The sequence below is a fragment of the Mobula hypostoma genome, unplaced genomic scaffold, assembly GCF_963921235.1.
Source record: "Mobula hypostoma unplaced genomic scaffold, sMobHyp1.1 scaffold_169, whole genome shotgun sequence".
In the NCBI taxonomy this organism is placed as follows: domain Eukaryota; kingdom Metazoa; phylum Chordata; class Chondrichthyes; order Myliobatiformes; family Myliobatidae; genus Mobula; species Mobula hypostoma.
This window is the reverse complement of record NW_026948235.1, coordinates 82,392-97,729: the sequence shown is the minus strand read 5'-3', so window position 1 is coordinate 97,729 and position 15,338 is coordinate 82,392. Positions and strand designations below refer to the sequence as shown.

Sequence of the window (15,338 nt, the reverse complement as noted above, 5' to 3'; positions counted from 1 at the left end):
CACCCACATCCCCCTCGTCAATAGCACCCACATCCCACTCGTCAATATTACCCACATCCCCTCATCAATATCACCCCAATCCCCCTGTCAACATCACCCACATCCCCTCTTTAATATCACCCACATCACCTCTTCAATATCACCCACATCCCCCCATCAATAACACCCACATCCCCCTTGTCAATATCACCCACATCCCCCTGTCAATATCATCCACATCCCTTCTTCAATATCACCCACATCCCCCTCGTCAATATTACCCACATCCCACTCGTCAATATCACCCACATCCCCTCATCAATATCACCCACATCCCCCTCATCAATATCACCCACATCGCCCTCGTCAATATCACCCATGTCTTCTCATCACCCACATCCCCCTCGTCAATAGCACCCACATCCCCGCTTTAATATCATGCACATCCCCTCTTCAATATCACCCACATCCCCCGTCAATATCATCCACATCCCTTCTTCAATATCACCCACATCCCCCCATCAATATCACCCACATCCCCGTCAATAGCACCCACATCCCCCTCGTCAATATCACCCATGTCCCCTCACCAATATCACCCACATCCCCTGTTCAATATCACCCACATCCCCCTTGTCAATATCACCCACATCCCGTCAATATCATCCACATCCCTTCTTCAATATCACCCACATCCCCCCATCAATATCACCTACATCCCCGTCAATAGCACCCACATCACCCTCATCAATATCACCCACGTTCCCTCACCAATATCACCCACATCCCCCTTGTCAATATCACCCACATCCCCCCATCAATATCACCCACATCCCCCCATCAATATCACCTATATCCCTGTCAAAAGCACCCACATCCCCTCACCAATATCACCCACATCCCCCTTGTCAATATCACCCACATCCCCCTCGTCAATATCACCCACATCCCCTCTTCAATATCACCCACATCCCCCCATCAATATCACCTACATCCCCGTCAATAGCACCCACATCCCCTCACCAATATCACCCACATCCCCCTCGTCAATATCACCCACATCCCCGTCAGTGTCACCCACATCCCCTCATCAATATCACCCACATCCCCCTCTTCAATATCACCCACATCCCCTCATCAATATCACCCACATCCCCGTCAATATCACCCACATCCCCCCATCAATATCACCCACATCCCCATCAATATCACCCACATCCCCTCATCAATATCACCCACATCCCCCTCGTCAATATCACCCACATCCCCTCGTCAATATCACCCACATCCCCGTCAATAACACCCACATTTCCAGTCTATATCACCCACATCCCCTCATCAATATCACTCATATCCCTTCATCAAGATTGAGGCAAAAGAGAGGGGAACGAAGTGTTAGTGTGGGAAGTGAGGGGTGAGTAAAATGGAGTGAGGAAGGAGTGTGGGGAGTGAACAGTTAATGTAGGGAATGAAGGGGAGTGAGGAGTGAGTGTGGGAGAGAGAGAGAGTGGAGGTAGGTGTTAGTTTGGGGAGTGAGGGGGAAGTCTGAGAGGAGAGAGGGAGAATGTGTTGAGTGTGCGGAGTAAGGAGGGAGTGAGGGGAGTGAAGGGCTATTGTGGGAGTGAGGGGGGAGTGTGGGAAGTGTGGGGAGTCAGTGGTGTGAGGACAGAGTGAGTGGCTAGTAAGGGAGTAGTGAGGGGGTAGTGGGGGGTAGTGAGAGGGTAGCAAGAGGGAGTGAGGGGTTAGTGAGGGGAGGGGGTAGTGAGGGAGTTGGGGGAGTGAGAGGGTAGTGGGGGAGTGGGTTGTTAGTGAGGGGGTGTGAGGGGTGTGTGGGATATGTGGGGAGTGAGTGGGGTGAGGGGAGGTTGAGGGGGAGTGGGGTGAGTGAGGGGAGTGAGGGGAGTGTGGGAGAGTGAGGAGTGTGGGGAGTGAGGAGTTAGTGTAGGTGGAGTGAAGTGGGAGTGTGAAGTGAAATAGGGGGAGTGAGGGAAGTGAGGGTTTAGTATGGGGAGTTGGGGGATTGAGTGGAGTGTGGAGGAGTGTAGGGGAGTGAGGGGGGAATGGGAGAGTGAGGGGAGTGAGGGGTGTGAGGGAGACTATGGGGTAGTGAGGGGGTGGGGGGAGTTGGGGGTTATTGTGGGGGGTATAAGGGGGTGTGAAGGGGAAGTGTGGGAAATGTAGGAGTGACTGGGGTGAGGAGAGAATGAGGGAGGGGTAGGGGAGTGAGGGCAGTTTGGGGAGTGAGGGATTAGTGTAGGGGGACTGAGGTGGAGTGAGGGGGGAGCGTAGGGTCAATGACAGTGCCAAAGGTACAGGGAGATGGCAGGAGAATGGTGTTGAGATCGGTGGTAAATCAGTCATGATAGATTGGCGGAGCATTCTTGATGGTTGGAATGGCCTAATTCAGCTCCGATGTTTCATGGTCTAACCTGGACTGGAGAGAAGGGAAATTTCTTCAAAGTCATGTACTACAAATGAATGATCTCACCTCAGACCGTGGACTCTCCATCCCCAGCCCCAGATGGTGAGTTCTTCCACCATTTTGTGTGTGGCTCCAGACTGCGGCATCTGCAGATCTCTTGTGTTTCCCTGAATACCAATAATCAGTTTGTGGAGTTATCAGGTCTGGTGATTGGTGGGATTGGACTGGTTTAACCCACAAGCCCTTCGGGTGATACAGATTTGCTGCTGCAAGATCAGCCCGCTGTTCTGTGGAGACGTTATGTTTGAACTGAACCGTGCCCGCTCTCGTTTTCAGGCCACTTCCTGAGTGACCAAAGTCAGCCCCTGGGTGGTGACGATCCGAAGGAGCCATCTGTCTCCCTGTACCAATCCCCCAGCCTTCAACACCAGATGGACTCTGAGGACGAGGAGAAGCAGCAGTTTGCTGCCTTGCTGGAGAAACTGGGGGCTGGCGCCATCTTTGAAGGGTAAGATTCAAGATTCAGGAGTGTTTAATGTCATTCCCTGTACACAAGTGTAAAGGAGAACAAAATAATTGTTACTCCGGCCCCAATGTGGCACAAAAAAAGCACAAAAATTTTTTAAAAAACACAATAAATATAAATATGTAAGATAGCTTATATACGTAGATTGATTGCATGTCCATAAAGTGATGCTAGACACAGGAAGGTCTGTACATAAGGTGACTGACAGGAAATGATAAAGTCATGGTGGTGGAGGTGTGGAGGGTGTGTTAGTGGGTGGAGGTGTTGATCAGCCTTACTGCTTGAGGTAAGTAACTGTTTTTGAGTCTGGTGGTTTTGGTGTGGATGCTATGTAGCCTCTTCCCTGATGGGAGTGGGACAAGCAGTCCAAGAGCAGGGTGGGTGGGTGATGCTTCCGGCCCTTTTTGTGTGACCCAGGGTTTCCTTGCACAGGTTAAGGGTCTGTCAGTGACCAGGAGCCTTGGCATCTTCTCCAAGGAGAAGTGTAATCCACCATAAAGAAATAGTTATACCCAGCCAATTACCACCCTATCAGCCTACTCTCAATCATCAGCAAAGCCATGGAAGGGGTCATCAGCAGTGCTATCATGCAGCATCTACTCGACAATAACCTGCTTATGAATCCCCAGTTTGGGTTCCATCAAGGCCACTCAGATCCTGACCTCATTACCTCCTTGGTCCAAACATGGACCAAGGAGCTAAATACTGGAGGTGAGGTGAGAGTGACAGCCCTCGACATCAAGGCAGCATTTAACTGAGTATGGCATCAAGCTGCCCTAGCTAACATGGAGTCAATGGGAATTTGGGGGAAACTCTCCGATTGTTGGAATCTTACCTGACACAAAGGAAGATGGTTGTGATGGTTGGAGGTTAATCATCTCAACCTCAGGACATCACTGCAGGGGTTCCTCAGGGAAGTGTCCTAGGACCAACCATCTTCAGCTGCTTCATCAATGACCTTCCTTTCCTCATAAGGTCAGAGAGTGGTGAATCTGTGGAATTCTCTGCCACAGGAAACTGTTGAGGCCAGTTCATTGGCTATGTTTAAGAGGGAGTTAGATTGGCCTTTGTGGCTACGGGGGTCAGGGGGTATGGAGGGAAGGCTGGGGCGGGGTTCTGAGTTGGATGATCAGCCATGATCATAATAAATGGCGGTGCAGGCTCGAAGGGCCGAATGGCCTACTCCTGCACCTATTTTCTATGTTTCTATAACTAAATGAAACAGGACCTGGACAATATCCAGGCTGGGGCTGACAAGTGGCAAGTAACATTCGAGCCATGCAAGTGTCAGGCAATGACCATCTCCACAAGAGTGGCTCTAACCATCGTCCCTTGACATTCAGTGGCATCACCATCACTGAATCCCCTTTATCAACATCCTGGGGGTTAGCATTGACAGGAAACTGAACAGGTCTAGCCACATAAACACCATAGCTACCTGTAGCGTGTAGCTCACCTCCTGAATCCCCAAGGCCTGTCCGCCATCTACAAGTGTCAGATCAGGAATATAGTGCCACTCGCCTGGATGAATGCAGCTCCATCAACACTCGAGAAGCTTGACACCATCCAGTACAAGACAGCCCTCTTGATTGGTACCCCTTCCACAAGCATCCAATCCCTCCACCATCGATGAACAGTTGCAGCAGTGTGTACTACTACAAGATGCACTGCAACAACACACAAAGGTTCCTAAAGCAGCACCTTCCAGACCCACGACCACTACTATCCAGAAGGACGAGAACAGCAGATATCTGGGAGCACCACCACTTGGAAATCCTCTTCCAAGTCACTCACCATCCTGACTTGGAAACATATTTCCGTTCCTTCTTTGTTATAGACCAACACCCACAATGCTGGGGAAACTCAGCAGGTCAGGCAGCATCCATGGAGAGGAATGGACAGTCAAAATAAGAATCAGAAGCAGGTTTAACATCACTAGCATATGTCATGAAATATGTTGTTTTGCAGCAGCAGTGCATTGCAATCCATAATAAACCTACAAATTACAATAAAAATATTCATATATGAAAAAATAAAACAAATTATATGAAAAAAATAAACCAGCGGAAGCGTCCATGAGTTCATTATCCATTGAGAAATCTGATGGCAGAGGGGAAGAAGCTGTTGCTGAAACATTGAGTGTGTGTCTTCAGGCTCCTGTACCTCCTCCCTGATGGCAGCAGTGAGAAGAGGGCAGGTCCTGGGTGATGGGGATTCTGCTGCCTTTTTGAGGCATCGTCTTTTGAAGGTGTCCTGGATGCTGAGGAGGCTGGTGCCCATGATGGTACTGACTGAGTTCACAATTTTCTGCAGCTTTTTCCGATCCTGTGCAGTAGCCCCTCCATACCAGGTTTCATGTTGAGTCCCTTTATCTGGGCTGGAGAGGAGGAAAACTTTTTTAATGTCTAATGGTGATCTGGCAGTGATCACCGTGGATGGTCACAATGTATAAGCAAGGAGACGTGGGATACCTGTTTGCTGGGAACAGTTTAGTAATGCTGATGGTGTGAGATATGCCATTGTATCAAAGAGAGGGTCTGATCTTGTGAGATACATCATTGTGTCAGAGAGAGGATCTGATGATGTGAGATACATCATTGTATCAGAGAGAGGGTCTGATGGTGTGAGATACATCACTGTGTCAGAGAGAGGGTCTGATGATGTGAGATACATCATTGTATCAAAAAGAGGGTCTGATGGTGTGAGATACATCATTGTGTCAGAGAGAGGATCTGATATGTGAGATACATCATTGTATCAGACAGAGGATCTGATGATGTGAGATACATCATTGTATCAGAGAGAGGGTCTGATGATGTGAGATACATCATTGTATCAAAAAGAGGGTCTGATGGTGTGAGATACATCGTTGTGTCAGAGTGAAGATCTGATGGTGTGAGACACATCGTTGTGTCAGAGTGAAGATCTGATGGTGTGAGATACATCATTGTATCAAAAAGAGGGTCTGATAGTGTGAGATACATCATTGTGTCAGAGTGAAGATCTGATGGTGTGAGACACATCGTTGTGTCAGAGAGAGGGTCTGATGGTATGAGATACTTCATTGTATCAGAGAGAGGGTCTGATGGTGTGAGATATATCATTGTATCAGAGTGAAGATCTGATGGTGTGAGATACATCATTGTGTCAGAGTGAAGATCTGATGGTGTGAGATACATCATTGTATCAAAGAGAGGATCTGATGGTGTGAGATACATCGTTGTGTCAGAGTGAAGATCTGATGGTGTGAGATACATCATTGTGTCAGAGTGAAGATCTGATGGTGTGAGATACATCATTGTATCAGAATGATCTGATGGTGTGAGATACATCGTTGTGTTAGAGTGAAGATCTGATAGTGTGAGACACATCGTTGTATCAGAGAGAGGATCTGATGATGTGAGATACATCATTGTATCAAAAAGAGGGTCTGATGGTGTGAGATACATCATTGTATCAGAGAGAGGATCTGATGGTGTGAGATACCTCATTGTATCAGAGAGAGGATCTGATGGTGTGAGATACCTCATTGTATCAGAGAGAGGATCTGATGGTGTGAGATACATCATCATATCAGAGAGAGGGTCTGATGGTGTGAGATACATTATTGTATCAGAGAGAGGATCTGATGGTGTGAGATATGTTGTATCAGAGAGAGGGTCTGACAGTGTGAGATACATCATTGTGTCAGAGTGAAGGTCTTATGGATCACATGTTATTGAATTAATTATTGTATTGATGTCTTTTTAAAAATTATGTATTGCACTGAACTGCTGCTGTAAAACAACACGTGAATGATATTAAACCTGATTCTAATTACTAGAAATATGTTTCTCTTGTGCTCCCAGAATATAAAGACAACAATGGCCCTTCACTTCTGCTGTAAACTGTGTTTGTAAATAATGGCATTTCTCTACAATGGATCTGTTAGGCATTCACAGTACAAACCCTGGAATTCTTGCTCACTGAACTTCCATGTCTCCATCAGAGGTGTGGTCTGTTGCAGTACAGTAGTCAGTGAGAGTCTCTGCTAATTCTGTATCATTATTTGCCCATCTGACTTACTCTCTCTCTTCCGTTCTCTCTCAACCCCTCTCTCTCCTCTCTCACTCCCCTCAACACTCTCTCCCCCCTCACTCTCCTTTCTCCTGCCTTTCAACCCTCTCTCCCCTTCTCTCACCCACTCTCTCTTCCTTTCTCTCTCCTTTCTCTCTCCCACCTTCTCGCTCTCCCCTTCTCCATCTCTCACTCTCTCTCCCAACCACTCTATCTCTTTCCCCCTCTCTCTCCCCTCTTTCTCCCCTCTCTCACACACTATTTCTCTTCCTCCCTCTCACCTCTCTTGCCCTCTTTCTCTTTCTGCAACTCTCTCCACCCTCTCTCACCCTCTCTCTCATTTCTTTCAACCATCTCTCCCCCTCCCACTCCCCCTTTCCTTCTTTCCTCACCTCCCTCCCCTCTTCCCCCTCTCTCTCCCCAATCATTCTCTCTCTCCATTCTTCTCTCTCCTCTCACTCTCTCTCACCCTCTCCTTCCCCATCTCTCTCACTCACTTTCTCTACCACTCTCTCTACCCCTCTCTCTTGCCCATTTCGCCACCTCTCTCCCCCTTCTCCCCCTCCTTCCTTCTCACCCTCTCTCTACCCTCTCTGTCTCGCCCCTCCTTCTCTCTCACTATCTCCCTCCTCTCTCCCTCTCTCTCCCCTCTTTCTCCCCTTCTCCTTTGCCCACCCTCTCTCTCCCAAACACTCTATCGCCCTCTCCCCTCTCTCTCACGTTATCTCTCTTCCTCCCTCTCACTTCCTTTACCCTCTTTCTCTTTCTCTCTCCCCCCATCTCTCTCCACCTCTCCATCCCCCTCTATCCTCAACTTCTCTCCCCATCTCTTCCCCTCTTTCTCTCCCACTTTCTTCCCCTTCTCTCTCTCCTTCTTTCTCTCCCCCTTCTCTACCCCCATCTCTCCCCACTCTCCCCTCTCTCCTGCCCTTCTCCCCCTTTACCTCTCTGTCCCTACTCTCCCCCTCTCTCTTTCACCTTCTCTCCCCTCTCTCTCTCCTCTCTCTCTCTCTCTCTCCCTCTCTCTCTCTCACCTTCACTCCCCCTCTCTCTCTCCTCTCTCTCATCTTCTTTCCCCGTCTTTCTCTGCTTCTGTTTCTTTCTCTCCCCCTTTTTCTCTCCTTGCTCTCTACCCTCTCTATTCCCCCGTCTCTCTCTCTCTTTCCCTTTTCCTCTCTCTCTCTCGCTCACTCACCCCTCAGTAAGACGGAGATTTGGAAACTGTGGTCACAGCTCCGAGTCAGTGAGCCTAACCTGCTCGGACACCTGGAGGACTTCCTGTCGAAAGTGACCGGTCAGATCCAGGACACCCTGCATGAGAAGGAGGAACTGGAGCAAACTCTGAAAAAGTGAGTAGTGTTCCACTGAAAATAAAACTAAAATGGTGCAGATGCCTAAAATCTGAAATAAAACTATCAGAAAGTGCGGGAAACACTCAACAGCTCAGGCAGCATCTGTGGAGAGAGAAAAACCAAGATAATGTTTCAGCTCAGAGATATTTCATCAAGCTGAAATAGTAACTGTTTTTCTTCCAAACCTGTTGAGTTGGTGTTTTCAGTTTTTGTTCCACCAAACTTTGTCATTGTTAAATCATCTCAGTCACTCTCTGCACTTTTGTGACTCATGCCTCCTGTACCTAATAAAGTGGCCACCGAGTGTATGTTTGTGCCCTTCTGCTACTGCAGTCCCTCCAATTCAATGTTCAATGTGTTGTGTGTTCAGAGATGCTCCTGCACACCACTGTTGTAACACGTGGTTACTTGAGTTACTGTCACCTTCCCATCAGCTTGAACCACTCTGGCCATTCTCCTCTGACCCCTCTCATTAACAAGGCATTTTTACCCACAGACCTGCTGCTCAATGGATTTTTTTTTTGCATCATTCTCTGTAAATTCTAGAGAATGTCGTGTATGAAAATCCCAGGAGATCAGCAGTTTCTGAGATACTCAAACCACCCTGTCTGGCACCAACAATCATTCCACAGTCAAAGTCACTTAGATCACATTTCTTCCCCATTCTGATATTTGGTCTGAACAGCAATTGAACCTCTTGACCATGTCTGCATGTGTTTATGAATTGAGTTACTGCCACATGATTGGCTGCTTAGATATTTGCAGTAACGGGCATCTAATAGAGTGGTCACGTTAATCAGAGAATATATCTCTCGAGCATCCATTGATCTTGCAGGAGATGTTGTTCAAATTCACCAAGATCTGAAGAGTTTCAGAGTCATGGAGTCGTACAGCACGGAAACAAGCCCTTCAGCCCATCTCCTCCAGGTCAGCCCAGGTGCCTATTTGCCTGGGTCGCCTTTGCCTGTATTTGGACCATATCCCTCTAAACCTCTCCAATTCATAGACTTCTTCAGGAAGTGTACACTTAAATGCAAGTGTACCTATCTCTACCACATCCTTTGACAGCTCATTCCATATAACACCCACCCTCTGGGTGGAAATATTGCCCCTCAGATCCCCAAACCTTAAACCTTGGTCCCTTTGCTTTGGAACATAGAACATAGACAGTTACAGCACATTACAGACCCTTTGGCCCATAATGTTGGGCTGACTTTTTACATACTCTAAGATCAATCTAACCCTTGCCTCCCACATAAACCCTTACTTTTTATCATCCTAGTACCTGTCTAAGAGTCTCTTAAATGGCCCTAATGTATCTGCCCTATCTCTCTATACACTCACCCCTCTCTGTGTAAAAAAAACCTACTACTGACCTCCCTCTATGCTTTCCTTCAATCACTTTAAAATTATGCCCCCTCTTATTAGCCATTTCCACCCTGGAAAAAGTCTCTGGCTGTCCACTCAAACTGTACCTCTTTTCATCTTGTACATCTCTATCAAGTCATCTCATATCCCCCTCCATTCCAGAGAGAATAGCCCTAGCTTGCTCAACCTATCCTCATAAAACATACTCTCTAATCCAGGCAGCATCCTGGTCAATCTCCCTCTCTAAAGCTTTCACATCCTTCCTATGATGAGGTGATCAGAACTGAACACAATTCTCCAAGTGTGGTCTAAACAGAGTTTTTAGAGTTGTAACGTTACCTTGCAGATCTTGAACTTAATCCCCCAACTGATGCCTAGAGTGGCAACTTTGAGGGATCTATGGACGTGGACCCCAGATTCTCCTGCCCATCCACATGTCTAAGAATCCTGCCATTCACCTTCAAATTCAACCTTCCAAAGTGAATCAGTTCACACTTTTTGGGATTGAATTCCATATGCCATTTCTCAACCCAGTTCTGCATCCTTTCAATTGCCCATTACGACAACCTTCTACACAATCCACAACTCCACCAACCTCATGTCATCTACAAACTCACTAATCCACTCTTCTACTTCCTCAAACAAGTCATTTATGAAAATCTCAAAGAGCAGAGTCTCTGTGGAATACCACTGCCTTAGGGAAATGACCGTGAAGAAGTCTATCTTGTCTATGATCTTCATAATTTTATAAACCTCTGTAAGGTCACGCCTATCTCCTTCAATCCAGGAAAAACAGTCTCAGCCTGTCCAGCCTCTCCCTTTATTGCTTAAGGCAGGGTGGTCAACCTTTTACATTCCATGTGTCAATTTTTTCATGCACGAGTTCAGAAGCACCATACAACTCTTGTACCTCCACAATTCTTGTAAAAATATGTTAATATAGAACTCGTGCATGAAAAAAACGCATCTGAACTCATGTGTGAAAAAATTGACGCATAGAATGTAAAAGGTTGGCCACCCCTGTAAGGAGTGACACCCCTTTGCTGCGCTCTCTCCAGTGTAATCCCATCCTTCCTACAGGATGGAGATCAGAACTGTACACAATGCTCCAAGTGCAGTCTCTACATGAGGCCCAAAAGAGTTAAAGTACGCCTGGGCTTCAGTTCCTCCTTGTGGAACTGGATCCCCAATTTCCTCACTTTCAGACCCCAGTCAGATCCCCATTGACAGCAACATCTCCTCCACAATCTCCATCAGCACAAGTGCACCTCAAGGCTATGTGCTTAGCTCCCTGCGCTACTCACTTTACACTTACGACTGCGAGGCTAAGCACAGTTCCAATTCCACATTCAAGTTTGCTGACAACACTACTGTCGTTATTTTAAAGCAAAGGTGGTGATGAGTCAGCATATAGGAGGGAGATTCCAATTCTGGCTGAATGGTGCCGCTACAAAAATGTCTCCCTCAATGCCAACAAAATCAAATAGCTGATATTGACTACAAGAGGAGTAAACTAGAAGTCCATAAGCCAGTCCTCACCAGGGGATCAGAGGAGGAGAGAGTCACAACTTTAAATTCCTTGGCATTGTCATTTCAGAGGATTTGTCCTGGAACCAGCTCGTCAGTGCCTTTACAAAGAAAGCATGGTAGTTCCTCTATTTTCTTAGAAGTTTGTGCAGATTCACCATGTTATCTAAAACTTTGACAAACTTCTACAGATGCACGGTGGGGAGTATCCTGACTGGTTGTATCATGGCCTGGGATGTGAACGCCAATGCCCAGGGTGAACATTTCAGGTCAATAACCTTCCATCAGAATATCATGTTTCTGTAATATTACTGTTGATTTTCAGTTCCCCACAGAAACGGCCTGATTTGCAAACTTCAACTTTTCATACCTGTTACTCCCTGCTAGATGAGTGGCAGGGTGGAGATATGTCTCTACCAAAGGTATAAGGCGCTCCCTCCCTTTGCTAGCCTGCAGGTCACCCTTGCTTAGAACCCTGATCAGGGTCAAGTGAAGCATTGGGAGCAGGCGGTGGATGGTCGTATGAGCAGCTGGTGCAGATCACAAGTCTTGGTTATAGAAACATAGAAAATAGGTGCAGGAGTAGGCCATTCGGCCCTTCGAGCCTGCACCGCCATTTATTATGATCATGGCTGATCATCCAACTCAGAACCCCGCCCCAGCCTTCCCTCCATACCCCCTGACCCCCGTAGCCACAAGGGCCATATCTAACTCCCTCTTAAATATGGCCAATGAACTGGCCTCAACAGCTTCCTGTGTCAGAGAATTCCACAGATTCACCACTCTCTGTGTGAAGAAGTTTTTCCTAATCTCGGTCCTAAAAGGCTTCCCCTCTATCCTCAAACTGTGACCCCTTGTTCTGGACTTCCCCAACATCGGGAACAATCTTCCTGCATCTAGCCTGTCCAATCCCTTTAGGATCTTATACGTTTCAATCAGATCCCCCCTCAATCTTCTAAATTCCAACGAGTACAAGCCCAGTTCATCCAGTCTTTCTTCATATGAAAGTCCTGCCATCCCAGGAATCAATCTGGTGAACCTTCTTTGTACTCCCTCTATGGCAAAGATGTCTTTCCTCAGATTAGGGGACCAAAACTGCACACAATACTCCAGGTGTGGTCTCACCAAGGCCTTGTACAACTGCAGTAGTACCTCCCTGCTCCTGTACTCGAATCCTCTCGCTATAAATGCCAGCATACCATTCGCCTTTTTCACCGCCTGCTGTACTTGCATGCCCACTTTCAATGACTGGTGTATAATGACACCCAGGTCTCGTTGCACCTCCCCTTTTCCTAATCGGCCACCATTCAGATAATAATCTGTTTTCCTATTTTTGCCACCAAGGTGGATAACTTCACATTTATCCACATTAAATTGCATCTGCCATGAATTTGCCCACTCACCCAACCTATCCAAGTCACCCTGCATCCTCTTAGCATCCTCCTCACTGCTAACACTGCCACCCAGCTTCGTGTCATCCGCAAACTTGGAGATGCTGCATTTAATTCCCTCATCCAAGTCATTAATATATATTGTAAACAACTGGGGTCCCAGCACTGAGCCTTGCGGTGCCCCACTAGTCACCGCCTGCCATTCTGAAAAGGTCCCGTTTATTCCCACTCTTTGCTTCCTGTCTGCTAACCAATTCTCCACCCACACCAATACCTTACCCCCAATACCGTGTGCTTTAAGTTTGCACACTAATCTCCTGTGTGGGACCTTGTCAAAAGCCTTTTGAAAATCCAAATATACCACATCCACTGGTTCTCCCCTATCCACTCTACTAGTTACATCCTCAAAAAATTCTATGAGATTCGTCAGACATGATTTTCCTTTCACAAATCCATGCTGACTTTGTCCGATCATTTCACCGCTTTCCAAATGTGCCGTTATCACATCCTTGATAACTGACTCCAGCAGTTTCCCCACCACCGACGTTAGGCTAACTGGTCTATAATTCCCCGGTTTCTCTCTCCCTCCTTTTTTAAAAAGTGGGGTTACATTAGCCACCCTCCAATTCTCAGGAACTAGTCCAGAATCTAACGAGTTTTGAAAAATTATCACTAATGCATCCACTATTTCTTGGGCTACTTCCTTAAGCACTCTAGGATGCAGACCATCTGGCCCTGGGGATTTATCTGCCTTCAATCCCTTCAATTTACCTAACACCACTTCCCTACTAACATGTATTTCGCTCAGTTCCTCCATCTCACTGGACCCTCTGTCCCTTACTATTTCTGGAAGATTATTTATGTCCTCCTTAGTGAAGACAGAACCAAAGTAATTATTCAATTGGTCTGCCATGTCCTTGCTCCCCATAATCAATTCACCTGTTTCTGTCTGCAGGGGACCTACATTTGTCTTTACCAGTCTTTTCCTTTTTACATATCTATAAAAGCTTTTACAGTCCGTTTTTATGTTCCCTGCCAGTTTTCTCTCATAATCTTTTTTCCCCTTCCTAATTAAGCCCTTTGTCCTCCTCTGCTGAAATCTGAATTTCTCCCAGTCCTCAGGTGAGCCACTTTCTCTGGCTAATTTGTATGCTTCTTCTTTGGAATTGATACTATCCCTAATTTCTCTTGTCAGCCACGGGTGCACTACCTTCCTTGATTTATTCTTTTGCCAAACTGGGATGAACAATTGTTGTAGTTCATCCATGCAACCTTTAAATGCTTGCCATTGCATATCCACCGTCAATCCTTTAAGTGTCATTTGCCAGTCTATCTTAGCTAATTAATGTCTCATACCTTCAAAGTTACCCCTCTTTAAGTTCAGAACCTTTGTTTCTGAATTAACTATGTCACTCTCCATCTTAATGAAGAATTCCACCATATTATGGTCACTCTTACCCAAGGGGCCTCTCACGACAAGATTGCTAATTAACCCTTCCTCATTGCTCAAAACCCAGTCCAGAATAGCCTGCTCTCTAGTTGGTTCCTCGACATGTTCGTTCAAAAAACCATCCCGCATACATTCCAAGAAATCCTCTTCCTCAGCACCTTTACCAGTTTGGTTCACCCAGTCTACATGTAGATTGAAGTTACCCATTATAACTGCTGTTCCTTTATTGCACACATTTCTAATTTCCTGTTTAATACCATCTCTGACCTCACTACTACCGTTAGGTGGCCTGTACACAACTCCCACCACTGAAGCCAGGCAGACAATCTCTAAACAGTATTGATAAAGGCTGGGTTTACCTGCCTTGTTTAGACACTGCCCAGAAGAAGGCAAAGGCAAACACCTTCTGTAGAAACATTGAATAGGAACAAACATGGTCACAAACCAAGACATACTACATTGCTCATGATGCTGACTCCCTGCTAAAGACAGCAAAGGGACATTCGAAGACTTTCTTTCTAAAAATCCCGAAAGGTCCGAGCTGGAGTGAGATTTCCAGATGTTGGGGACCCTGTCTGAAACTTACGTGTGTTCTGGTTCCTCAGGAAGATGGGGGAGCACAACGCAGACGTGCAGAGACTGTACGAGGAGATGGAGTTGCAGATCAACAGTGAGAAGGAAAGGATCGAGACTGAGGTGAGAGCTGTGGGCCGAGCTTTAACCCAGCCACAGCCCGGGCAATGTTCAAATCGATATTATAAAGTTGTCACACACATTGATAGGGTTGTAAGAAGGTGTATGGTATCTCCCCCTCCCCCTCCCCTTCCCACTTTCAAGTCCCTTACTAGCTCTTCTTTCAGTTAGTCCTGACGAAGGGTCTCGGCCCGAATGTCAACTGTACCTCTTCCTAGAGATGCTGCCTGGCCTGTTGCATTCACCAGCATTTTGTGTGTGTGTTGTATGGTGTGTTGGCCTTCGTTAGTCAGGAGATAGCATTCAAGAGCCACGGGGTAATGTTGCAGTTCTATAAAACTCTAGTTGTACCACACTTATTGTGCTGAGTTCTGATTGCCTCATTATAGGAAGGATGTGGAAGCTTTAGAGAGGGTCCAGAGGAGATTTACCAGGAAGCTGTCTGGATTAGGGAACATGTCTTATGAGGATAGGTTGAGCGAGCTAGAGCTTTTCTATTTGGAGGGAATAGACAATAGACAATAGACAATAGACAATAGGTGTAGGAGTAGGTCATTCGGCCCTTCGAACCAGC

The 15,338-nt window shown here is 46.6% G+C and overlaps 1 protein-coding gene across 1 annotated transcript in view; it reads left to right on the top strand.

Moving 5' to 3' along the window:
* Positions 1–15,338, top strand: part of LOC134342105 (EF-hand calcium-binding domain-containing protein 4B-like) — a gene marked incomplete at its 3' end in the record, with an annotated part of 74,931 nt that overhangs the window by 14,859 nt on the left and 44,734 nt on the right. The window contains exons 4-7 of the mRNA XM_063040040.1: positions 2,738–2,909; positions 8,186–8,332; positions 11,422–11,499; positions 14,677–14,767. Of these exons, the coding sequence (XP_062896110.1) occupies positions 2,738–2,909; positions 8,186–8,332; positions 11,422–11,499; positions 14,677–14,767 (488 nt within the window). The remainder of the gene's footprint in view (positions 1–2,737; positions 2,910–8,185; positions 8,333–11,421; positions 11,500–14,676; positions 14,768–15,338) is intronic.